General features: G+C 62.5%; 3 protein-coding genes and 2 long non-coding RNA genes across 7 annotated transcripts in view; 2 read left to right on the top strand and 3 right to left on the bottom strand.

Annotated features, from left to right (window-relative positions):
* The first annotated feature begins 834 nt into the window (after nucleotides 1–834).
* On the top strand, nucleotides 835–7,867 carry PKDREJ (polycystin family receptor for egg jelly). The gene has a single exon (XM_045575081.1). The coding sequence runs from the start codon at nucleotides 1,080–1,082 to the stop codon at nucleotides 7,845–7,847; it is 6,768 nt and encodes a 2,255-aa protein (XP_045431037.1). The 5' UTR covers nucleotides 835–1,079; the 3' UTR covers nucleotides 7,848–7,867.
* Nucleotides 7,868–10,744: 2,877 nt separating this feature from the next.
* On the top strand, nucleotides 10,745–14,849 carry CDPF1 (cysteine rich DPF motif domain containing 1). 3 transcript variants are annotated; one of them, XM_045575080.1, is made up of 6 exons: nucleotides 10,745–10,788; nucleotides 12,572–12,684; nucleotides 13,208–13,319; nucleotides 14,269–14,409; nucleotides 14,460–14,505; nucleotides 14,587–14,602. In XM_045575080.1, exons 2-5 carry the CDS (start codon nucleotides 12,572–12,574, stop codon nucleotides 14,463–14,465), a joined length of 372 nt encoding a protein of 123 aa, XP_045431036.1. In that variant the 5' UTR covers nucleotides 10,745–10,788; the 3' UTR covers nucleotides 14,466–14,505; nucleotides 14,587–14,602. The 3 variants fall into 3 exon arrangements, with proteins under 3 accessions (XP_045431036.1, XP_036276131.1, XP_045431035.1); XM_036420238.2 differs by lacking the exons at nucleotides 14,460–14,505; nucleotides 14,587–14,602 and adding an exon at nucleotides 14,805–14,849 and having other exon boundaries at nucleotides 14,269–14,435; XM_045575079.1 differs by having other exon boundaries at nucleotides 14,460–14,598.
* Nucleotides 13,241–14,841, bottom strand: LOC123651594. The gene is made up of 3 exons (XR_006740414.1): nucleotides 14,780–14,841; nucleotides 13,420–14,411; nucleotides 13,241–13,380 (listed from the first exon to the last, which is right to left on the bottom strand). It is a non-coding gene; the product is annotated as an uncharacterized LOC123651594 (long non-coding RNA).
* Nucleotides 14,850–15,666: 817 nt separating the features above from the next.
* On the bottom strand, nucleotides 15,667–16,888 carry LOC123651593. Its single transcript, XR_006740413.1, has 2 exons — nucleotides 16,184–16,888; nucleotides 15,667–16,139 (listed from the first exon to the last, which is right to left on the bottom strand). It is a non-coding gene; the product is annotated as an uncharacterized LOC123651593 (long non-coding RNA).
* A 3,844-nt stretch (nucleotides 16,889–20,732) lies between these two features.
* The window catches only part of PPARA (peroxisome proliferator activated receptor alpha), a 34,984-nt gene continuing 30,621 nt past the window's right edge, over nucleotides 20,733–25,095 (bottom strand). Inside the window, exons 5-7 of the mRNA XM_036420237.2 lie at nucleotides 24,860–25,062; nucleotides 23,695–24,142; nucleotides 20,733–21,012 (exon numbers count right to left, since the gene is read on the bottom strand). Of these exons, the coding sequence (XP_036276130.1) occupies nucleotides 20,765–21,012; nucleotides 23,695–24,142; nucleotides 24,860–25,062 (899 nt within the window). The 3' untranslated portion in view covers nucleotides 20,733–20,764. The remainder of the gene's footprint in view (nucleotides 21,013–23,694; nucleotides 24,143–24,859; nucleotides 25,063–25,095) is intronic.

The following is a 25,095-nucleotide window of genomic DNA, read 5'->3' on the forward strand; positions in this document are numbered from 1 at the left end:
TACCAGCAACAGAGACATTTCATACCGATAAGAGGGGCGGCTTATCAGGAAGCATCGCCCTAACGGACCCAGCTCCGAGTGCCTGACGCCGAAACGGGCAGCCGGGGTGCCGGCTGGACCAGTGCCCAATGCCAAGAGGAGGGGCCAGCACCGCCTCAGACCTGGCAGAGCCAGGCAGAGTTCGGGAAGACTGTGCTCACACAGCGTGGGGCTCGCCCTGGCGTGTCCGGAACGCCCGCTCCCGGCAGCAGGACACACCCTGTCCGTGCACACGGGCCACAGAGCCGGACAGACCCCGCCACGGGCTCGCAAGCAAGCCGCCGCCAACGCCAAGGAGTGACACATGCCACAGAACAGCCCTCTGACCACAACCCAGACCAACGGCCAAACGCGTCCCCCGGAAACTCAAATGAGCGGGAACTAAACAGCGCACTTTTAATTCCCGGGTCAGACCCTAACGGCGGAGTTAGACACTTAACTGAAGGATGAAATACAACAGCTGCAGATGCGGGAGCAGAGTTTGGAAGGAAACTCAGAGCAGCAAACACTTGTATTTGCAGGGGGAGAGATCTAAAATCGGGATTTCACATGAAGAAAGTAGAAAAAAGCCCGGCTGGTGTGGCTCACTGGATAGAGCATCCGCCTGCGGACCGAAGGGTCCAGGTTCGACTTAGGTCAAAGGCACAGGCCCTGGTTGTGGGCTCCATCCCCAGTGTGGGGCGTGCAGGAGGCAGCCGATCCATGATTCTCTCTCTCTTCTCTCTCCTTTCCTCTCAAGTCAATAAAAAATAAAAAGTTGAAAAAGAAAAGCAAAGAGAGAAACCCAAAGTCCGCCCTCTTTGGGCGCGCAGGCGCTCACAGTCCCTGGTCCCCAGTGTGCCCGTTTCCCTGGCAGTGGGAGGCTGCCAGGGGCCCTCTCAGGGGGTCAAGACACGAGGCCACATCAATCCCATCAGCAGGCCCTGATCCCCTCCCCACCTGTGACCCCGCCGCCCCGTGACCCCGCGGCCCGCGCTCAGCCGGCCGTTGGCGCACCCCTGGCCGCGCCTGCGCCTCGGATCCCATCGGTCGGCGGCACCATGCGGCCTGCGCCGGCGCTCCTCCTGCTCCTGGGCCTGGGCCTGGGCCTGGGCCTGCGCTGCGGCTGCCTCCCTCCGCCCCCCGCCCCCCGCGGCGCCCCCACGCAGGCTCCGGCTCCCGGAGCGCCCGCCGGCGACGAGTCCCGGGCCCGGCCCCGCCCCCCGGCTCCGGGAGAGGCGGCCCCGCTGCGCTCCGCGCCCCGCACCCCGGGCCTCTGTCTGCTCCGCGGCCTCAGCCTGCGGCCACGCGTGGCCCCCCGCGGCGGCGGCAGCCTGAGTGGTAGTGACCGCGGCCTCTGCTTCCGCCGCGGCCCCGCACGGCGGTGGCCTTGGCGCTGCCTCCACGTGCGCGTCCTGCTCCGCGCGCTCCGTGCCCGCCGCGCGGCGCCCACCCCCATGGACCCGCGCTCCCCGCAGTGGCTCGGGCCTCTGGAACGGACCTTTCACCCCGGGCTGCTCAGCCCCACGGATGCCTCCCCAGCCTCCAGGGTGTCCCCCCGCTCCAGTGGCCTTCACCCCTTCATGGGCTTCGTGGCCCAAACCAAGTGTCCTACACATGTCAACTCCAGCAGTTCGCAAGCGGGCGAGTCCTCAGCGTCCTGCCAGGCCTCGGGGCAGGTTGACTGCTCTATCAGCAGGGTGCACATCAACAGGACGCCGGGCCATCCCATGGTGGTGTACACCCGGCGGATGAGCATCGACCTCAACGCCACCGCGGACTACGACTGCCCCAACGCTCAGGACACTTATTTTATCTGGAAGGTTTACCCCGTGGCCTCTCTCTTCCACGAGCCGGACTGGAAGAAACCTTTGGTGGTGCCGGACCTCCAGTTAGGACAGGATCCAACATTCGTGCACATCCCCCCGAAGTCCTTAGCTTTGGGTTTGTACGTGTTAAATTTCTCCCTGACCCTGGTCACTTACTCACCAGTATTAGCCACCGTGAAAGACTCGGACAGCGTCCACATCTCTGTCCTTGGTGACTTCCTGAAGGCGGTTCTTCTCGGGGACGCCCGGGAGACAGTGAAGTTCTCAGACCCGCTGGTTCTGAACGGATCCACATCGGCGGACCCAGACTCAGACGACCCACTGGAGGGACTCCAGTTCTCCTGGTACTGCACCACCAACGCAAACAACTACAACGGAGACCACATAAACGTGATCAGCAAGGAGGTGTGTCTCCCGCAGCAGGTGGACCTCAAGCTGACCTGGGCCTCTGCCTCTGACCCTGTCCTGACAATTTCCCCGGAGACACTCAGAGGAGGCAGGGTGTATTTTTTCCGAATGGTGGTAACGAAGACTCCCAGGACTGCCTACACGGAAAAAACCGTCCACGTGCTCCCAGCGCCAGCACCCACAGCAAGCATTTCGTGTGTTGAAAACTGTGGCAGGAATTTGGTTGTGTCGGATCGGTTCTCTTTGTTTCTAAACTGTCCCAATTGTGTCGGCAGCCGGGACGCCTACAAGTGGTCTGTCCAGCGGGCTTCGGGGGAAGAGATCCCATTTGATTGGCCGGGGCAGACTTCGACGGGGAGGGACAGCGATTCTTTGTCTATAAAAGCTTTTGCTTTTAGTAATTTTTCTGAATCTCAGTTTTGGCTTGTTTTAAATCTAGAAACTTGGGGTGGAGTGAACCTGACCCTCAGGCATCCCTTTATTGTGAACTATGCCCCTCAAATCGGAGATTGCCAAATTATTCCAACTAGCGGGGTTTCGTTTTCCACCAGGTTTGTTGTCCAGTGTAAAAATTTTCAGGACCAGAACACCCCTCTGACATATAAGATGATAGTGTCCGATTTGTACGATGGTTTTGGCGAAATCAGTTCTTTACCAGACAACACCTTGGGGACCATCCTGTATGTGGGCAACGACTTCCAGAGCCCCCCTTCCTTTCTCCCCGTCGGTCTGGAGAGCAGTCAGTTTGCCACGAAGCTCTTCGTCCAGGTGTATGACACGCTGGGAGCCTTCTCTCAGGTGACTCTGTTCGCCACTGTACAGGCTCCTACTGTCCAGGCCTCCCCCCAGGCCATACTGAACCAGCTAGTCAATTTCAGCAGGGGACCAAATTCAGAGATCTCTACTTTGCTCCAAAAGCAGGAGTTTCTGCCTGCAGGTTACTTAATGTACATGGTGGCCTCCGTTCTGAGCAGCATGAAACCCGAACCAGCGCTGCACGAGGACAAGACCATGCTCTGGGAACACCTGGTCAACCAGTCCTTCCTCCTCGCCATGGACACTCTGAATGGCATCAACCAGGTGGTCACGGCTCTCGCCAAAGTAACCCAGAGGACGTCTGAATTTCCCCAAGTTGCTCGGAAACCTGCCACAGACAGGATTTGGCAGGCAAACCAAGCCTTCCGGCAGCATCAGCAGAGAGGTCAGGACTTGCACTCGGAACAAATAGAAACCATGAGCACTGGGATACTAACGGTCGTGTCGAATATCCTTAAAATGGCCGATCGTCACGTGATTTATGTTGACCCTTTCCGTGTCATACAGTCTCTGGCAGAGACGGTACTGGCCGGCAAAGTGCCGGACGACGGAACCACCGTGATGAGCAGCCCCAGCTTTATCGTGTACGTTGGCAAAGTGGAAAAGTGGGCTGTTTCCAACCAAGTCCTAGGCAGCAAGAGAGACTGTCGGAATTGTTTTCAGCCAACACTCAACGTGAACAGCACTCCCCTTGTGCTGGCTAACGCTCCGGTCTCCATGGTGTTCTATGAGTTTGCAGATGACCCCTTCCCGTGGCTGGATTACCCGGAGAGCCTTTCGCTAGACGTGGTTGGATTCAGATTGACGGGAACCATGGCCAACGGGGACGAAACGGAGCTCACCCCCGACGTGGTGGACGTGTACGTCAGCAGGCGGAACTTGAGCTCTGCGGCCTTCAACCTCACTGTGGGCCCCGACCAGGAGCCCGAGAACCCGGACGAGTCCGCCAGGCAGACGACAGGGGCGTTCCGCTTCCAAGTGGACAGCCGCGAGGTGCGGGAGCTGCTGGTTCACATCGTGACCGAGGTGACCGTGCAGTTCACCGTGCTGGTGTACGCCGGCTGGGAGATGACCCCCTCCGCCTTGGTCACCACCTTCCTGGTGCCCCACGATATCCCTCCCATCGTCAACCACAGCGACCTGTTTGACCCGGCCTGTGCCGTGAGCGTGGCCCGCCTAGTTTGCCTCCCGCTGTCCCTGCTGCAGGTCATAGCTCAGCGGGGCCAGTCGCCGGAGTGTGTCATCATCGTGGCTTTGAAGGCACCTCATTTTGTCATGCAGCCCAGTAACAAGCTGGTGAGGGTTTCTCTCTTCGGGATCCACTGCCTGGACATGAATGGGATCCAGAGCGACTGGAGAGAAGACGTCTGTGTCCTCGGGGAGAAGACCACCTGGGACCGAGTGCACTGTGTCTGCGGGAAGGCCAGGCGGGCCCGGCGGCTGGCCACCGTCCCCCTGCGCTTCCGCCACCTGACAGCCAAGATGGTCGTGCCGCCGAACCCTGTGGACCTCCGGTTAGAGGTCATCAAGGAAGTGACCCACAACTCCGTGACCCTCTTGGTCGTCGTTTTCATTCTGTTCCTGTACTCCGTCCTGGCTTTCTGGGCCTTGCACAGAGATGAAACGGACCAGTTTCTTCGGGACCACGCCATCGTCCTCCCCGACAACGACCCTTACGACAACACATGCTACCTCGTCACTGTCTTCACAGGGAGCCGCTGTGGGTCCGGGACCAGGGCCAATGTCTTCGTCCAACTTACCGGGACCCGGAGCACCAGCGATGTTCATTGTTTAAGTCACCCCCAGTTTAAAACTCTCTACCGGGGCAGCGTCAACACTTTCCTCCTGACGACCAGCAGGAACTTGGGGGACATTCAGTCCATCCGCGTGTGGCACAACAACGAGGGCCGCGCCCCAGGCTGGTACTTAAGTCGCATCAAAGTGGAGAACCTGTTCAGCAGGCACATCTGGCTGTTCATGTGCCGCGAGTGGCTTTCTATCGAGACCTCTTTGGACAGGACGTTTCCCGTCACTGACCCCAACGCGCCGCTGCAGAGAATGGACTTCTTGCTCATCGATGGGACGTACAAGCTGGAGAAGAACCACATATGGTTCTCCGTGTTTGCCGGCGTCATTGCCCGCGGCTTCAACCGGCTGCAGCGGCTGTCCTGCTGCCTGGCCATGCTGCTGTCCACCCTCCTGTGCAACATCATGTTCTTCAACCTGGACAGGGAGGACAAATCCAAGTCCCGGGAGAGCCAATACGTCAGGTCGATGGTCATCGGCTTGCAGAGCGTCATGATCACCCTCCCGGTGCAGTTCATCATCTCGGGGCTGTTCTTCTACTCCCAGCGGAGACCGCAGGCCACCCTGAACGAGGTGGCACCTCAAGAGCACCCCGAGGTGGAAAAGGCGGCCGGCCACTGGGAGGAGCGGCTGGAGAAGTGGTACGCCCAGGAGACGACCGCCGAGGCGCGCTCCCAGCAGACCCCCGGCCAAAAAGCCCAGCAGTCCCAGGGGCTTAAGGGGCGCCAGGAGTCTCTTCCCCAGGCGACCCCCAAAGCAGGGCTCCCGCCTAAGAAAAGAGAAAGCAAGGGCACACCCAAACCCACCCTGCGCACAGACACCAACGCCAACACCGAAAACGTGGACCGCAGTCCCGAGGCACCGCCAGCGCCGCCACCGCCGCCGCCGCTGTCGCTGTCGCCACTGAAATCCAGGACCGTGCTGCCTCCGTGTTGCAAGTGGATCGCGTGGTTCCTGGTGTTCGCCACCTCGGGGGTGTCCTCGTACTTCATTGTGTTTTACGGCCTCACCTACGGCTATCACAAGTCGATTGAGTGGGTCTTCGCATCGTTCTGTTCCTTCTGCCAGTCCATTTTCCTGGTGCAGCCGCTGAAAATTATCCTCCTGACAAGCATTCGAACCAACAGGCTCAAGTACTGCAAAAACCTCCCCTGGATCAGCAGCTACCGCTACACCGAGGTCCAGCTGCAGGAGCTCTGGCTGCACCCCGAGGAGATGGGCCAGCGGCACCTGTACGTCGCCTACCTCCGGGCCAGCAGGATGTACCAGCCTCTCACGCCAGACGAAGTGGGCATTTTCCGAAGGAAGAGGGAGATCAAGAGGAGAGCCCTGCTCTTCCTGGGCCGCTTCCTTGCTCACTGCCTCCTGCTGGCCCTCCTGCTGGGCCTCGGCACCTTCCTCCGCCAAACGGACAGCTTCCGCTACAACCAGTTCATCCGCAGCCGCTTCTCTGCGGGGCTCGCTGCCGTCACCACGCTGGACGACATCTACCCGTGGCTCGACGGCGTGCTGCTGCCTCTGCTCCACAACGACCCCCGCCCAACCTTCCTTCCCGACAGCTCCTCCAAGATCCTCGGCCTCCCGCTGATGAGGCAGGTGAGGGCGGCGCCTGGCCCCAGGGCCTGTCGGCCGGCCGGGCGCTTTCCGCCCGGCAGCATCGAAGGAGAGATTCGCTGCCATCCCAAACACGGGGCCGACCCGGAGGACACCGCCGACCACCCCGGCTTCTGGAAGAAAGTTGACAAGCGGCAGGCAGACAAGAACGCCGACGGCTTCACCTACAGGCCTCGGGAGAAGCGGTGGGTGTACCACTCTTACGGGCTTCTGCACACCTATGGCTCGGGGGGGTATGCTTTCTATTTCTTCCCAGACCAGCAGCGCTTTAACTCCACGCTGAGGCTCAGGGACCTCCGGAGCAGCCGCTGGCTGGACGAGAACACGTGGGCTGTGATCCTGGAGCTGACCACCCTGAACCCGGATGCGGGGCTGCTCTGCAGCGCGGCCGTCCTGTTCGAGGTCTCTCAGCTGGGCGTGGTGAACGCAAGCATACCCGTGCACTCCTTCGCCCTGGCTGATCTCAACATAGGCAGGTCGGCGGAGGCCTACCTGTACGTGGCCATTCTCGTGGTTTTCATCGTCTACGTCGTATACGAGGGCCACGTCCTCACGGAGAAGGGCCTCTTCTACGTGGCCAGTGCGAGCCACTGGTCCAACTTGGCGCACGTGAGCATCTTTGCCGTGTGGATCGCGCTGTCCCTGAGGAAGTACTTCCTGGCCACCGCCGTCATCCAGTTCTACGCATCGAACCCCGAGGACTTCATTCCCTTTCACGCCGTGGCGCAGGCGGACCGCTACATGGAGGTGGCGTTGGGGCTCCTGCTGTTTCTGACCATCCTGAAGACCCTCCGGTACCTCAGGTTCTTCTACCACGTGCGCCTGGCCCAGGGGGTCCTCCAGACGGCCCTGCTCGGCACCTGCCACGCGGCGCTCCTGGTGTGCGTGTACGTCCTGCTGTTCGTGGCTCTTGGCCACCTGGTGTTCGGCCAGCACGAATGGGGCTACAGCAGTGTGGTCCACGCCACGCAGACCGTCTTCTCCTACTGCACCGCAGCTTTGCGGGACGAGGAATTTTCCAGCAACAGGGCCCTCGGCATCCTGTTCCTCGCGGCGTTTGTGCTGCTGCTGATTTGCGTGCTGATGAACCTGTTCTCGGCTGTGATCCTGTCTGCCCACAGGGCCCTGCGGCAGCCCGTGTACGAGGAGCCTTCGCAGGAAGCGGAAGCCATAGTCTACCTGTACGACAAGCTCCGGACGGGCTTCGGCTTCCTGTCCACCCAGCCCCAGGACCCAGGCGAGCGGCAGCCCCTGGTGGACATGCTGTACGGGAAGCCGGAGAAGTGCAGCAGGCACTACCGGGGACTGAAGACCAGGAACATCAACGAGAGGAAGATGGTGTACCTGGTGGTGTGACGCCGCCGGCTGCAGGAGAGCTCTCCCGCCTCCTGCTCAGTTCAGAGGCTCCGTCACCCCGTCGGCCGTGTCCTGCACGACACACACCCCTGCATCTGCGAAGGTTCCCACTCTTGGCCGCCACTTTTAGGAACGTGACAGCAGGGAGTATAGCAGCAGGCAGGGGAGAGCGGTGGGGGGCTGCCAGACACCTGGGATGAGCTCCCTTTGGGGGCACTGAGGGCCTTTGGGGCCCATAGCAGTTTGGAGGAGGGAGCTAAAGATCCCCCTACACACACACACACACACACACACACACCCCTCACTGGGAGTTCTTTTCACAGATCGGAGCTTCCCTGTCCCTTGTCCCCTGCAGCCCCACATTCCAGCTGGGCCAGGGCCGGAGGGCCTGTGGGGAGCTCTGGATGTGCCGAGTTGAGGGTGCAGGGATGAGGGCAGTCGGAAGTCTGAAGCTCCCCACCTACTCCCTAAGGCCCCTTCAGATTAAAGATGGGAAACAGGGCTGTTTTCTGGCCAGGAGACACAGTTTGCGTTAGACAACAAGGGGTGTGTGTGGGCTCGCTCTGACCGTGGCACCTGTGCTGTGTGTGGACCTGGCGGTATGTACCCCAAGGTCTGGGCCTGGTGGGTGGTTACTGAATAAAGACAGTGTTGTTGGTTTCAGACAAACGGGCTGGCAGCGGCTGTATTTCCCTCCGGAGCGCGTTCCTTTGTGTAGGTCCTGCATCAGAATGAGGTGTGACTTCCGGGAGGCGTGGGGGGCTCCTGCCCTGGAAAGCAGCCTGTGGGTGCTTGGTCCTAAGTGTTCATCACTCGCCAGGCGGCCCTGCAACCCTGGCAGGCACCTAGGAGCACCCAGGGCTCCTGCTGGGGCCACTGCCAGGAGAGAAACCCACCACAGCCACTCTCACGGTCAGGGTCAGGCCAGATCTGGATTCTCTAAGTGCCCTTAGGGGAGGTCCCTGGCTTCACGCTGCTTCTACCAGCTGGCTGTTTGCATCAGCTCCTCTCTTCACCACCTTTCCTTTGAAAGACAGAGTGACCAAGGGGAAGGGGCCAGCTTCGCGATGGGATGCACTTGCCCACTGAACATCGGGATGAGAGTTCGGCCCCTGGTGAGGGCGCCGTGCAGGGCCAGCCCCTCTGAGAGGCCCCTAAGACTGAGGCCTCTCTCCGGGCGCTCTGGAGGCCTCCCTTCCCAGGAAGACAGCTCCAGGAGTGGGAGGGTCCTCCCGCACAGGTCAGCACAGTGTCTGGGACTCGGAGCTGTGCCGGAGAGGGATTACAGGGTCACAAACACAGGCCCAAGCCCACAGTCCTGCTGGGGAGTCCTGGAACATGCCGGTCCCAGCATGTGGTCTGAGTGAGGTCCAGGACGGCAGCCATAGGTGCTGTGAGGATTCCAGGCAAGTCCAGCGGTGGCGGGGCCTGTGCCACACCCTGGCAGAGCAGAGCAGCAGGGCCCTAACCCGGTAGAGCCAGGGCCAGTACTTCTTGTCCTTTAGAAACAGACGGGGAATTACAGCATTATCAGGGAGACACGGTGACAAGGGACACAAGTCAAACCTTTGAAGGCCACTTTCACAGGACTTGCAACAATTCATAAGAGTCTTTTGGGAACTCCCTTTTTCTCATCCTATTTCCAGGAAGAGGGTAGGTATATTCCGCCCACGGTTCTAAACCAACTCCTTCCCAAGTCTGCTTCGCACAAGACAAATGCTCCCAATCCAGCCCCCTCTGAACAAGTCTGTATGTGGAGCTCCCTGTGGCTGGGGGGGCGGGGGGGGGGGGCTGCCCTTTGTCTTACTGACGGAGACTTGCTTTAAGGCCTGCTTCTGTACGTCACACTCTTACACACTTAGAAACTATACAACGCTAACGGCCCTTTATCCATTGGCAGCACACACAGTAGGCCCTAAAATAACACTGTTCTGCCCAACGTCATGTTGTAACATTGATGAGACAGGGGGCCCTGTCTGTGCGGAGTGCGTGTTCCCGGGCTGGGTGGGTTCTCCAGTGTCCGCCCTGAGCCTAAACTGTGTGGCAGGTGACCCAGTCAGGGTGAGTGCCGGCGTGCGTGCCCAATATTCATGGTTCAATTCTGCACCTAAAGCTTTAAGGACATGATGGACTCTTCAAGTTGCTACTCAGGAGAGTGAAGTTCCGCCAAGTGAAATCATTAAGGGCTACCGACAAACCAGAATGACTCCGGAGAGGCTAGCTTGGCGCCTCGCAGGCCTAGAGGCCAGGAGTGAGGTGGGGGTCCGGTGGCGGCAGGGTCAGGGGAGCCTGTCTGAGGCTGGGGGCAGGCCGAGCCTGGCGCCAGGAGAACCTTTGGAAGCTGAAGGATGGCGGGGCCCAGATCCCAGGGGCTCTGCAGGCCTCTTTGGGGTTTCGGAGGAGCACGGTGACAGGGGCAAGCAGACACGGCTTCCTAAAGGTCCCGGTGACAACAGGGCTCGGGCCGAGCCCCTCTTCTCAGCTGCCTTTCGGGGCACACGCGGCCCTCCTGCGGCCCGGGGCTCCGGGCGCACGGGGTGCGGGAAGAGCAGGCCGCTCCGGCCTCAGGCGCGTGGGCGGCGGCGTCGCACCTCCGCGCAGGCGGGCTGTTTGCCAGCCGCGCACAGCGGCCTCGGCTCCGCAGAAGCCGGTGGAAACTCAGGAAGAAGCCGAGCACCTTCGAGCATCCAGACCGCAGGCCCAGGGGGCGGCCCCGGACCGGAGGAGGCCGGGCAGCCCCCACAGGCAACAGACCCAGAGGCCGCGGCGGAGGCGGGAGTCTGACCAAAGCGCCCTCCCGCGCTGCGCATGCGCCTGGGAGAGGAACCGCGCACGCGCTGTGGGCGGTCATAGAGCGGGGGCGGGGCCGCGCAGGCGCTGTGGGCAGTCGGGGGCGGGGCCACGCAGGCGCGGTGGGCGGGGGCCGCCGGTGGCGGCGGAGGTGAGTGGAGCGGCGGGGCGGCGGGGCGGCGCGCGCGTCCCACCAGCGCGTGTGGCTCGCCGGCCGATCTCGGCGCCTCGGGGGCGGTCCACGGGGTTCCGAGTGCCAGTGGCCGGAGTCGCTGCCCCGCGGCGCCAGGGCCGGGGCGGAGGACTGGGGGAAGGCCGCCGGGTGGCGGCGGGTGCGGAGCTCGGGAGGGGGATTTTAGGAAAAAGTCAGGTGTGAAGGTTGGGAATAAACCGCAGCAGAGACGGAGAATGCCTGCAGAGCGCACGCCGAAGGTGGTGGCCCAGGTCACGGCCAAGGAATAAAAAATACGTGAACTTGGTTCTGACCCATAGACACGCCCACGCGGAACAGGGAAGGAGTGAACGGTCAGGCCCAGAGGAGCGGGGCGAGCGCGGGGGGCATAGCGAGCAGCCTAACCAATGAGCCACACCGGTTTTGGCAGGAACTGTATTTTAATAAACACCGCCCTTATAATGCTTCAAAGTGCGTGTATACATATTTGGGGGGACACCTTACATTTGCACTTGGAATCCCAACAGAAGAAGAGGGAGAAAGAATGGGGCTTCCATGGTTAAGACTTTTCCAAAAATAATGCGAGTTCTCAAAACACAGGCCGAAGACTGCTTAGAGAAGCACAAGCAGGATGAAACACTTTATGTATACACATATACATATTGTATATATATATATTTATATATATGTGTGTATATATATACAAATACATATATATACTTTTAAATTTTTTTTTCAAACTGCTGAAAGCCAAAGACAAAAAATCTTTGAGGCAGCCGGAGGGAAACTCCGTGGGCAGATGTGAGGGAGCCGTCCAGGGGAGGGAATAGCAGGAGCAGAGGCGAGGCTGTGAGAACCACAAGGAGAGGTGGAGGAGAGTGAGCAAGCCTGGCGGGTGCGGCAGTGACGGGAGAGAGAAGGCCCGTCTCAGAGGGTCCCCGTCGTCAGGAGGGGAGCCTGTGGGGTCAGACGTACCACGCTGAGTCTTGAATTTTGTAAAACCCTGTTGAGTTTTGTCACGCTGTTGAAATGATGAGTCCTGGTGTCTATCCTGTTCCCGTCCAAAGCTCCGTTTGTTGGATTCGGAACATTAAACCAACCTTGCACTCCTCAAGTCTGGTGGAACTGAACCCACTCAGGCTTCCTATCTATTGCAGTTCGCTGATATTTTGCCAAATATTTTTGTATCGGGCTCATGAAGGCTACTGGGCTGTAGTTTTTGTGCCATGGCTTTGTCTGTTAGCGGTGTGAAGGTAACCCGGGCAGTTTTGGTGTCCATGTAGTACTGGCCTCAGAAAATCACTGAGAAGCGGTTTCTTTTTTTGCATTCTGAAATACCTTCTATATGTTGGTACTATTTCTCCTTTAAATGTTTAACAATTTGAGGTTAAGCCATTTTTTAGTTAAAACATTTTCTAATTTCCCTCTCTGAACTATGATTTAGTTAAAATGTTATTGTTTCATTTCCAAGTAGTGGGAGGTTGTTAGGGTATCTTTTTGTTATGGTTTTAATTGGGATTGGAGAACGTCCTCTGCAATTTCCGTTGTTTTTCGTTGTCTGGGGCTTATGTCGGCTCAGCACAGAGTCCCTCCTGGTAAGCGTCTCACATGCACTTGGAAGGAATGTGTGGCCTTGAGGAGGTCTCGGACGTTGGACCTGAGGCCCCCCCTTCGTCTTCTCCGTGGGCGGCATGCCGCCAGGCTCTGAGCTGTGGGCAGATGTTGGTTCTGAAGGTGGCGGGCCTGCCCCTTGATCTTGCAGATGGCGTGCGAGGCGGAGCAGCGCCCCTCGGGTGTGTTTGAGTGCCAGCTCTGCGCCCTGACAGCTCCGTACAGCTACGTGGGGCAGAAGCCCCCCGACACCCAGTCTGTCATGTGAGTGTCGTGTCCGGGGCTCAGGGCCCGTGGGAGGGAGTCCCCAGGAGCAGCTTCCTGCGATCGGCCGAGAAGGCCGGAGGAGAGCCGGTGGGCCCAGCGCCTGGTTCTTGACCTTCAAGTTGTCCCTCACCTGATGCCACGTCATCGGGGAGTGGACCGATGCGTTCCTCACACAGGGCGAGGGGCAGGGCAGGCTCCTCCTGCTGCGGGGTTCCCCTGCTGGCCGGACAGGGGCATCGCCTCGAACCCCTTGGGTCTCCCTCTGGGTATGCGGCGAGAGGCCGCACTCTACAAGGCGGTGGTCCCTGCGTGGAAGCAGGCAGAGTGGGATGGGCGGGACCCTGGAGTGAGGGGAGGGAGACCTCGTGGCCCCGGCCCCACCTGTGAGGCGGTCAGGGCCCCTCAGGCTGCTGAGAAGGGTGGTGGCCCCCCCAGCGGTTGCAGAGCCCAGAGCAGGGGCCAGCCCCTCCCCGCTGAGCCTCCATCAGACCCCAAGCCGGCCTCGCTCCCTGCCCCACAGCCTCCTGGAGGAGAGCTACGTCATGAAGGACCCCTTCAGCCCCGACAAGGACAGGTTCCTGGTCCTGGGCTCCCGGTGCAGTGTCTGCGGCCGGCTGGTGTGTGTGGGCCCGGTGGGTAAGCCAGCGCCACTGCCTCCCTTCCTCCCCCTCACGCCCCCCCCCCCGCCCCCATCTGCCCCCCACGTCCCCCATCCCCTGTCTCCCCCCGGACCCCGGGCTGGGACCCCACACGCATGACGGGACAGGTGGCCCGGGAGCCATTCCCGAGGGCAGAGCGCACCAGCTTTCCTCTCCTCAGGGTCCCGGTCCTCAGTCACCAGGGCCCAGGCGGCTCTCGGAGGCCGGCTGGTCTGCCTCCCTTTGGGGGTCCCGCAGCCAGCACGGGGCAGAGGGCACACGGAGGGCACGCTGGGCCAGCCAGGGTCTCTGTGGGGCCCGAGGGGTACAGGTAGCTTCTGGGAGGCTCTGCACCACCCCAGCGGCCCCATGCAGGCCCTCCCCATCCCCGGGGTGGGGACCTTCTTTCTGGGGGTCATCGGGGGCCCCCCGAGCATCTGTGTGCCAGGCCCTGCTTGGGGGCTGCCTTAGCCATGGGGCTTCTCAGTCCCTCTCCCCAGCCCCAGTCAGTCTGCGCCATGTTACAGGTGAGGGAGCCGGGGGCCCAGCAGGCTGAGCCTGGTGTCTGAGAACACCAGGGGGAGCTGAGTGTGGCCCTGGGATCCGGGTGAGCCTGCCCGAGGGGCTAAGCGTCCTGCCCTGGACTGGTCACCTGCACTGAAACAGCCCCCAGCCCCTCAGAGGCACAGGGCCACTGCCCCAGGCCTTCTCGGAGGCTCATGGCTCCCACGAATGAAAACCCGACACGCGTGCCTGCAGGGCTGCCCCTGGCCCCCTCCCCCGTTTCTTTTTCCCCTGGGCCACCCCCTTGGGCCTCCCTCCTGCTGTTCTGGCTCCAGCTGCACCCTCCCACCTCCCCTCAGCTGCCCGTGCATCCTGGGCCCGCCCAGCCCCTGCCCGCCTGCGCCCGCGCCCCGGCCCTCAGTCTGCCCTCCTCCCCCAGGACTGCAGTCTGTTCTACTCCAGGAGGTTCTGCCTCCCGTGTGTCCAGAAGAACATCCAGGCCTTCCCCCAGGAGATCCGGCAGGACCTGGAGAAGAGGAAAGTCCCATCGAAGAGGCCGGCTGGCCAGCCCAGCGCGCAGGCCTGACGGCGTGGAGGCCCGGGCCGGCGTGGAGGCCTGACAGCGTGGAGGCCTGAGCCGGCGTGGAGGCCTGACAGCGTGGAGGCCTGAGCCGGCGTGGAGGCCTGACAGTACGGAGGCCTGACAGCGTGGAGGCCTGACGGCGTGGAGGCCCGGGCCGGCGTGGAGGCCTGACAGCGTGGAGGCCTGAGCCGGCGTGGAGGCCTGGGCCGGCGTGGAGGCCTGACAGCGTGGAGGCCTGAGCCGGCGTGAAGGCCTGGGCCGGTGTGGAGGCCTGACAGCGTAGAGGCCTGACAGTACGGAGGCCTGACAGTGTAGAGGCCTGACAGTACGGAGGTCTGACAGCGCGGAGGCCTGACAGCGTGGAGACCTGGGCCTGCGTGGAGGCCTGGGCTGGTGCTGAGCTGGGAGCCGCCGTGGGGCCTTGTTCTGAAGCAGCGGCTGGAGCTCCAGGGATAGAGCCGCGCAGAGGAGGCACCTGGGGACCTGCCTGGACTCAGAGCTCGCTCAGTGCCGGACGGGCAGGAGCCAGGAGGTGCCCAGGATCCTGAGGGGCGGAGTCCACCCACTGCAAGTTTTCCGGGCTGTGTCCGCCACATGGCTGGGCTGGAGGGCCCTGATTCTTTCCGTGATGGACCGGCTCCAGGGCTTGTCCACGGGCCACGCTGCTCTGCTGGCCCGAACACAGCTGCACACGGGGCGGGGGCCGCTGCGCTGAGCTGGCCTGGTGTGCAGGCCTCCGGGCGGGGTCCCGTGTGTGCTCCCAACCTCTTTGGCTCCCTCTGGCTCTGGTTCCACCCCGGGCCCCTCGACTCTCTTCCCCCAGGCCCGCCCCCAGCCCTGCTGCCGCCTGCCTGCCTCTCCCCAGGAACAGCCTCGGGCCCGCGGAGGCCAAGCCAGCCTCGAGGCTGTGGTGCTGCGTGTGGAGCTCGCCTCCTGTCTGCTGCTTCCTGGGGCGGGGCTGGCCTGCCTCCTCTCACAGCCCGCGTGTGAGAACTCCGAATAAAGAGCCCCTTCCATCGATCTGGGCGCCGCGTCTTATTCTGAAGTCATGCTTTTATAAGCTTTTCCTGCTTCATGTCATTTCACGCAAATGGATGCCCTGTTCGGGCCACGCTGTCCCAGGCGTGGCGGGTACTCGGTCCGAGGGACACTCGGTGAGGGGCCGGGCCGGCAGAGGGCAGGCTGCACCGTCAGGGGTCCGGTTTCAGACCCAACACCTCGTCTCACAGCATCACACAAACGCAACCAATAATGTTTAAAAATAGTTTATTTTTTAAAACCATTAAGGCAAAATGGTACCCTGAAATTAACTCTTTACATTCATCAGTCTTACAGTAGGACATTCCACACATGTAAGTTACCACAAGTTCAGGCTATAAATCAATACATACGACCAGTTCCATTTCCTAACGGGAAATGAATAAGACCCAAGATTGTGAAAAATTAGTTATTTATAGCCGCTTCCTAGTTACCTGGCCCCACGATCAGGTGGCGCGGCCAGCAGGGTGCCCCGTGCCCTCGGCTGTGCCAGCACCCAGCTGCCTGCGGCCCCGGACCCACCCAGACCAGAAAGCGGGCACTGTGGGTGGACTCGGTGCCCGCTGCGGGGTCTGCGGAAATCCGCGTCCTGCCGGGGCCCCGGGCAGACAGGTGCACACCCAGGGGGACTCTGCCAAGACCCCCACGGGGGACGGGGGACACGGGTGGGAGGTGCTGGCCTGTGGCTCCTGCTTCCTGCTTCGGGCTGGGCCACCGGAGGCTGCCAGGCCACCAGCCGGTGCCCAGGTCCCACCGGGACACAGAGGGGCACAGTTCTTTGGTTCTAACCACAGCCCGGGCTCCCCGCGGAGTCCCGGCCCGGTGGCCTGCCCGGGGCGAGGCGGCCGCGGTGCCTGCTTGTGCGGGCCGAGCGGCAGGGGAGACCCAGGCAGACACGGCTGTGCGTGCTCAGGGCTTGTGCGTGCGGGTCTGTCTGGGCCCTGACGCTTCGGCTCCTGTTCCCAGGAAGCCCCGGGCCAGGCTGGGAAGGGGATCCGTCCTTTAACACTGATTCCAAATACCCAGATGTTTGTGTTAGACACCGGATTGTAGTTAGTAAAACATTTATATTAGGATTTAAAAAAAAATTCAAATCACAGTATTGAGGACACAGCTATTGGCGTGGCTCTTGTCACCGGACGGTGTAGGGCGAGCAGGGAGGCGAGGTCACCAACACTGCGCGTGGCAGGGTCTGTCCTGAGGTGCATTCTTCTCTAGGCCTGAAGGAGGCAGTGGCCAGCCTCTTTTGAAAAGACATTTCCGCAAAGTGAGTGGTTTTACCTTGAAAAGGTGGGTCCGTCCCTTGTCTTCAGGGCCGAGCCCCCTCCCCAGCTCCTCCAGTCCCCGGAGGCGGGACCCTGTAGTGCATGGGGACCAGGGTGGTGGTGGGGAGGCAGGTGAGAGGGGAGGCCGGACCTATTTTAAATGAAGAGCGACGGGGAGGGGGAGGGGGAGAGAGAGAAGGGAAGGAAGGAAGGAAAGAGGGAAGGAAGGAAGGAAGGAAGGAAGGAAGGAAGGAAGGAAGGAATGACGGGAGGGAGGGAGGAAAGGAGGGAGGGAGGGAAGGAGGAAGGAGGAAGGAGGGAGGAGAGGAGGGAGGGAGGGAGGGAGGGAAGGAAAGAGGGAAGGAAGGAAAGAAGGAAGGAAGGAAGGAAGGAAGGAAGGAAGGAAGGACGGGAGGGAGGGAGGGAGGGAGGGAGGGAAGGACCAGACCCAGGTCTGAACAGCTGTCTCTGACGTAGGAATGGATGTTGTTCGATGTTTTGCGGGCGATGCATTTCACACGGGGCCAGCGACGTCCCGATGTCACCGGGTGCTGCAGGCGCCGGTGCCTGGACCAGGGCTGCAGTTGCTGAAAGATGCCCAGGGGACGCAGCTGCATCTCAGCTGGGCCTCCCATGTGGCGTGCCAGGGGCGTAGCCGGCGCTACTCCTGTGCCCCGTGCTGAAACTGCGAGTAGCACGTGGCAGGGCCGCCTCACTGCTCTCAGCGGGCTTTCTGTGTTTTTAATTTTTAATGTGCCTGCAGCCCACTCTGCTGGAGCAAAGTGTAAGAAATGGCTGCATTCCGCCAAAACAGCGGGATGGAAGGCATGGCGGAATTATTAAAACTGACCAAGAAGTCTTCTTTCCTTTTTTTTTTTTTAAATCAACTTCCAATGTCACATTTTAGTTGTCAGATTGTCGTTCCAGGGAAATACAGCGCCTGATTCAGACCAAATGCACTGCCTTTGTCAGTGACCATTTTCTTGAATTTGATTAAAATGGCACTTAAAAAAATATATAGATAGACCTCAGCAAACACAGACCTCGACCTCCGAGCCTGAGCTTTGCTCTTTCTGGGCGGGTCCCGCCGGGAGGACCCGTCCAGGGCGGGTGGAGAGAGGAACGCGGCTCCAGCCTCAGAGGCCTGGGCAGCCGTGCAGCGCTGTCAGCACTGCGCCTGCTCCGGCACACCCCAGGCCGTCCTCAGGACCTCCAGCCGCAGGGCCCTCCGAAGGCCACGTGGCCACCCGGGGGAGCCTGAGTCAGCCACGAAGGGGGCTCCAGCACTGCCGCCTTCCTGCGGGGGGCGCTGTGAGAGGCCACGTGGGATGAGAGGTATTGGAAGGGGCTGGCTCCCCTGGTCCCTGGAGGCCCCCGTCTCAGCCGGGCGTGCTGGCCTCGCTGGTGGAAGCAATGGCCCCGCACTCAGGAGTTCCTGGGACCTTCCAGCGCAGGGGCCCCGGCAGAAGCCGAAAACGCCGCAGGAGGCGGTGAGCCAGGGCAGACATCGGGCGGGGGCGTCTGTGCGGTGCCCGGTGCCCGAGCAGGAGCCCGCGCCCAGGCCTCTGCGCGGCTGCGGTGGGCGCTCGGGTGCCTCCGAGGGCCTGGCTTCCCGCCTCTCCAGCCCGGCTGCTCGGCCCCGCCTCACTAGGACAGCAGCTCTGTGCACGCGTCTGACGCCCCACAGCAAACGCTTCAAACCACGGTAACCTCCGTTTCCGGGTGCGGCGGGCGGGGAGGGCGGGGCTGCGCAGGGGTTCGAGCACCATGGCCGAGCGCCGCCTGCAGACTCTCGGTTGAGGTAGCTGAGTTGCGGTGGCTCTGGTTACTTCCATCAGGGCCGGCAGGGCCTGTGCCTCGGGCCCTGCCAGACCCCAGCCGTCCACTCGGTCCCGGCCTTTGCCTTAGAGGCTCTGACGCCCCGGAAGCAGTGGGGCAGGTCCGTCCGGGCCGTCCGGGCCCTGAGTGCAAGGCAAGGGCCCGTCGAATGGGGGTGCGCTCGGGGCTCCCGGCATGACTTGCGCTTCTACACACCCGCCGGGAAGGTCTCCGGGATCCGGAGAGGGCGGAGGAACGACCCGCTCGGCAGTCACCGTCACAGCCCCACTGAAGTGGGCACTGGGTGCAGCACCCACAAGGTGCAGAGCCCGAGGGTGGGACCCCAACCAGAGATGCCAGGGGAGCAGGATGGGCGGAGAGGACCAGGCGGCCGAGCCGGAGCTGCCGCGGTTGGAAGGAGGGGAGGTGGTCTTGGGAGCCGGGTGGTCCTTCCTGGCCTGGGCAGGGGACTTAGGTGGCAGGTGGCCCCATGGCCGAGGGCTGGCATCTGCGGTGGCAAGTCAAGGCCGTGAAGGCACAGGCTGAACAGACTTGCTGGCGGAGTCCTGGGGGGCCTCCCCCAGAAGAGGCGGCTTCACACTCTGGTTGGCAGCTTCTGGAACCTTCTAGGCCGCGTGGGTTGTCCTCTGTGCAGGCGGGTGGGTCCCGGGACACAGCAAGCACGCCTGCCGCCCCCACAAGCGTGAAATGCCGCAGGATGCATGCCGCCTGGGGAATCGGTGCGTGGACCCGTGAGGCCAGAGTGGCCGTGGCGAGACCACGGATGGGAACACGGATGGGAACACGCCCAGGGTTGCGGCCCCAGAGGACCAGTGCCCTCCGCTGGCCGCTGTGGGAAGCCGAGCCGGTCACTAGGTGCTCGCAGCCGGTCTACACCAGCTGCTGCGTGGGACGCACGGCTCTCCGAAAGCCGGTCTCCAGGCTCACTCCCCGAGGCTGGAAGTCCCGGCCTGGACCCCCTCGCTGGGTGGCTCACCATGGCGACGCCGTCACTGGCTTCCCGCTGGCCCTCCGATGGGATCTTCAAAAGCCACCGCGCACGGCAGCGCTAACAGGACGGCGGACGGAGGCTCTCTCTCCTCCGGGGGCCCTTCCAGTGTGACTGCTGCTTTCCCGTGCTGCCGTGGGACCTTCGCCAGGACGGCCCGAATCCTCCTCCCCCCGTACACGGTCATGACCTTGAAGAGCCACGTTTTCCAAAGCCGGGGGTGGTGGTGTGTATGTGGAGGGCGGGGGTAAGGATGGAGGGCGAGGCATCTGGGGACCCCTGCCTGTGACGCCCGGCAGGCGGGCTGCTGAAACGGGGGACACTGGGTCGCCAAGGTGACGGAGAGAGGGTGCTTCAGGCCACGTGCTGGGGACCCAGTCCGCATGGCTCTCCCGGACCGGGCTGGGAAGGCAGACCTTTCAGACGCAGGGAAAGCCCCTGGCGGAGGGTGTGGAGGAGGACACTTAGCTGCCAGCCTTCATAAAGACCACCCCGGGCGTGTCCTGGCTCCCGGTGCAGCCGTTTGACAGACCTTGCCCGCCCCTCACTGCTGTGCTCCTGTGACCGCCCCCCGAAGTCTCAGGTGCCTGTCCTTCCACTCCGGGGAGTGGCCACGGAGCGGAGGCGCGGCCCAGAGGAGGCCGCCCGGGAGCTGCAGCCGTGAGGGGACCCAGGCGAGGGGTCCGGGACCCCGAGGCACTTCTGAGTCTGTCCGTCCGGCCCACGGACGCCGGCTGCACACAGGCCCGTTGTCCAGACGCGGCTCCCGGGACCCTCCCAAACCTGGACACAGGCGTCACCAAGGGACGGAGCGCGACAGGCGTCGACTGCAGTAGCTTGTCCGTAACTCCCCGCACGCTAAGCCCTACGACCCCTCACGAGCACGTCTCCCCTGGAACTCAGGAAACAGGACCGAAGCCTCCGAATAAATACGCGCTGCTGTGAGACCCTCCCCTTTGGCCACATCTGGATGCACAGGATCCGAAGGTTAAAAGCGCCATCAGCTTCCCAGGTCACACAGAGCCAGCAGCCCCGTGGGCCCGGAAGGCAGCCACTGCCGTGAGGTCCGGGGATTCGGTGGGACCGAGAGGGTGCTTTCGTCCGGGCCACCTGGTGGGTTCACGCCCGGCGGCTTCTCCCAGCCGCCCCGGGCGGCGGCCGGCGGGGATGGGGCCGGGCCCGGGGCGGGCGGCGGCTGGCCCCGCGGAGCAGTCCTCCCGCCTCAGTACATGTCGCGGTAGATCTCCTGCAGCAGTGGGTGCAGTGCGGCGTCCGCCTCGGTCCTCTTGATGACCTGCACCAGCTGTGCGTGCTCCGTGACCAGCTGCCGCAGGTCCGCCATCTTCTGCAGGAGCTTGGGGAACAGGAAGGCGGCGTCCGGGTGGTTGCCCTGCAGGTGCAGCCTGAGCACGTGCACGATGCCCTCCTGCATCTGCTCGATCTGTCCCACGTGCAGGAGGCCCGGGCGATCTGTCCCCAGAGGAAAGACACACACGGCTGAGTCGACGGTCACCACGGCGACGCCCAAGACACGGAACCCCCATCCTGCCTGGCCTTTCTCCCCTGAAGCCATGAGCTTCAGATCCTGTAGGCCTGACCACAAGGGACCAGAGTGGGCCCTGGCCAGGGTGGTTCAGTGGATAGAGCGTCGGTCTGCGGACTGAAGGGTCCCAGGTTCGATTCCGGTCAAGGGCATGTACCTTGGTTGCAGGCACATCCCCAGTAAGGGGCGTGCAGGAGGCAGCCGACTGATGTTTCTCTCTCATCGATGTTTTTCTCTATCCCTCCCCCTTCCTTTCTGTAAAAAAATATATTTTTTAAAATAAAAGTAAATAAATAAATTGCTGCTCTCGGTCCGTGGTTGGTTGAATCCCTGGATACAGAGCCTGGGACGCGGGAGGCCAGCGTGTGTTTACCCACCGAGCGGCGTGTCCCCGCAGTCAGCCCCGCTGTCCAGGGTCGCCCGGTTCTAACTTACTGAACAAGGGAACCCCTCGGCGTGTTAACCCCGCCCTGCAGGCTCACTGTCTGTCCATCGGCCATCTTCCTACATGGGCTGATGGTGACCGGAGTTTCCTTTGTGAACCTGTGGCTGCTCTACACAGTTCTCCAGCGCTCTGTCCCCGTGTCCTGAGCGTCTGAGGGGGTGACAGGTCAGCACGGCTGCGGCCACTGCACTTGTGTTGCCGAGCGGGAGGACTCCCTCCTCCGACTGCCCAGCGGGTGGTACAGAGACAGCCTCGTGGGGCTGGGCTGGCCCCACCTGCCCCCACCCGCCCCCCTCATTCTGCGAGGAAGTCCATCTCGGGGGCCGCACAGCTCCCAGGAGAGTGTGGGACAGGCTGGGCGGGATCGCGGGCCTCACAGCAGCGCGCTGACCTCCTTAGACCCGGGACGGGCTATTTAAAGGAACGTGACGCCGAGCAGAGGCCCAGGTCCCTCCCGGACCGTTTCCTCCCGCAGAGCGAACTGGCGGCTGCGGGAGCTGCTGGCACTTTTCAGCGTGAAACGGCGTAAACATGCTAGTCGTGACGGCAGCTGTCTGAGCTGTGCGTTGCACACAGAACACTGTCTGTCACAGAGGAGACCTCCTACATAACAAAGAGCTAACATGCAAATGGTCATCACACCCTCATGCTGTCACACCGTAATGGCTCTGACACTCAACACTGGGGAGAGAGGAATGGGGACCAGCCAGGCTGTGGCCCGGGAGAGGGACAAGCTGCCCGCCCCGCGGTCCTGGGTGCCTGCACACCTGGGCCCCTGCACACCTCGCTGTATGGCACAGGCCAGTGCCCCTGGGCTCCCAGCCTGCATGCACCTTACTGTACAAAACAACTGGAGGTTCACCCTAGCTGGTGTGGCTCAGTGGATAGAGCGTCGGCCTGCGGGCCGAAGGGTCCCAGGTTCCATTTCAGTTGCAGGCTCCTCCCCTGCCCAGGCCCTGGTCGGGGCTCTTGCAAGAGACAACCAGCCGATGTGTTTCTCTCACATTGATGTTTCTGTCTTTCCCCCCCTCTTCCACTCTCCCTAAAAACCAATGGGAAAGTAGCCTCAGGTGAGGGTTACTGAAACAAAACAACCGCCGGAGGCTCAATCACAGGCGAGGAAATGGCAAGAGAGGAGACAGACTCAGGTGTGAGGCCGCCAGGCCCGGCCGCAGATTCTGTCTCAAAGCCAAGGGAGCTCACTCCCAGCACAATGAGGCGTGCTGGAGCCGGGCCCAGCCGCACGGGTCCCGCGTTCCGCCCTCCGCCCTGCGCCGCGGCGGCAGCCAGCAGGCGCGGCCACCGCGCGAGGGGCCCGGCGCCGAGCCCCCGGCCTCCCCGAGACAGGAGGCCTCCAGCCCACGGGACCTGCGGGCCCACCACCTGCGGGTCCTTGTGGACCGACATGTGCGGGCGGCGCGTGCCTGTGTCATAATGGACACACCGCACACCGTGTGACATCACGACTGTCACCAGACCTGACACACGGCTGTAGGCCTGTGTGGTGTCATAACTGCCGGAAACAGATCAGTTTCCCTGAGAGAGAGATGTGGACAGGGAGCCAGGAAGCCTGGTCCACAACCTTCATTGCTCTGACCACTCACCCTTCAGTGGAGACACGGTTAGCTGAAGCAGCCTCCGCCTTGTTTGTCCCGTGGAAGTGTCTGTTATTTCCTGCCTACGGGCCACATGGAAATGTCTGTGTATCTTGCCTAAGATGTTTTCCCCAGAGCCTCCATAAAAGGGATGGCAGGGCCAGAGCAGGGAGTGGTTCTCCCACTAGAGTTGGACTACCGCCTGGCCCCCCTGTCGCCAAATTGAATTTCTTTAAGTCTCTTCATTTGTGTGCGGCCTTTCTCCGGAACCCGAACCCGGAATTGGAACCCTTTCCATGTGAAAGAGATTCCTACACATAACTATCAGAGCATGCATAGCGGACAGCATGTATTCACGCATAGTAGCATGTGATGCCGTGTTGGGGTAACTCACCTGCTTCTGGTTGGTGGCAATATGGGGCCCAGAGTCCCCTCCCCCCTGCCAGTGCCTGCTCCACGATGGCACCACCCAATCAGTCCTACCATGGCCGACCCCCTCCCTGCCACCCGCCCCTCGAACAGGAGCCCTGAGTGACAGCTGACTGGGGGCCGTGGCCCCGCCCACTCACCGCCGCAGCAGATGATGGCGGCCACGAAGAGGGCGATGTCGCTGTCGTCCAGCTCCAGGGCGTTGAACTTCATGGCGAAGTCGAACTTGGGCTCCATGATGTCGCAGAAGGGCTTGCGCAGGCCCTTGAGGAACTCCCGGGTGATGAAGCCGTTGCCGCAGGCGACCAGCATGCCGTCCTTGTTCATGACGGAGGCCAGCATGGCGAAGATGGCCTCGTACACGCCGTACTTGAGCAGCGTGACCTGGTCGTTGAGGTCGAGGCCGGCGAAGCCGGGGATGGCCTTGGCGAACTCGGTGAGCTCCGTGACCGTCTCCACGGACGTGCACTGGCAGCAGTGGAAGATGCGCACCTCCGCCTCCTTGTTCTGGATGCCGTTGGCCACCAGCTTGGCCACCAGCGTGCGCTCTGCCATGCACAGCGTCTCCATGTCGTGGATGACGAAGGGCTGCAAGGAGAGCGGGCGGTCAGCCTCCGGCGACCCCGTCCTGCCCCGTCCTGCCCCCGGCGACCCCGTCCTGCCCCCGGCGACCTCGTCCTGTCCCCGGCGACCCCGTCCTGCCCCCGCCAACCCTGTCTGGCCCCCGGCGGCCCCGTCCTGCCCCCGCCTGCCCCGTCCTGCCCCCGCCTGCCCCGTCCTGCCCCCGGCGACCCCGTCCTGCCCCCGGCGACCCCGTCCTGCCCCCGGCGACCCCGTCCTGCCCCCGCCAACCCTGTCTGGCCCCCGGAGGCCCCGTCCTGCCCCCGCCTGCCCCGTCCTGCCCCCGGTGACACTGTCTGGCCCCCGGAGGCCCCGTCCTGCCCCCGGCGACCCCGTCCTGCCCCCGGTGACACTGTCTGGCCCCCGGAGGCCCTGTCCTGCCCCCGGAGACCCCGTCCTGCCCCAGGCTGCCCCGTCCTGCCCCCGCCTGCCCCGTCCTGCCCCCGGCGACCCCGTCCTGCCCCCGCCTGCCCCGTCCTGCCCCCGGCTGGCCCTGTCCTGCCGCCGGCGCGGCCTGATCGCCGGAGGGCAGCGGGGAGCGACACATCAGCGTCTGTGACAGAAGCGTCGTGCCCTGCCCGCCTCGGGGCAATGTTTTCCCACCCTGGAGGCCATGTCTCAGCACCCCTCCCATCGGGCCAGCACCGGCCGAGGCCCGCGGGCCGGAGCCACGCAGACACCCACCGGGTTGTTGCTGGCCTTGCCGGCCAGGATGACCCTGGCCTTGGCCTTGTTCATGGTGAAGTTGCGCAGGTAGGCCTCGTAGATCTGCTTGGCCAGCGACCGGAGGTCCGCCGTCTCCGAGTCGTCCTCCTCGTGGTCACACGTGAGGATCTCTGCCTTCAGCTTCGCCTTCTCGGAGCGTGGCATGCGTCCGAAGCGGATTGCTGGACACACACACACACACACACACACAGGTG

This window comes from Pipistrellus kuhlii, unplaced genomic scaffold (assembly GCF_014108245.1).
Source record: "Pipistrellus kuhlii isolate mPipKuh1 unplaced genomic scaffold, mPipKuh1.p scaffold_m20_p_64, whole genome shotgun sequence".
NCBI lineage: Eukaryota > Metazoa > Chordata > Mammalia > Chiroptera > Vespertilionidae > Pipistrellus > Pipistrellus kuhlii.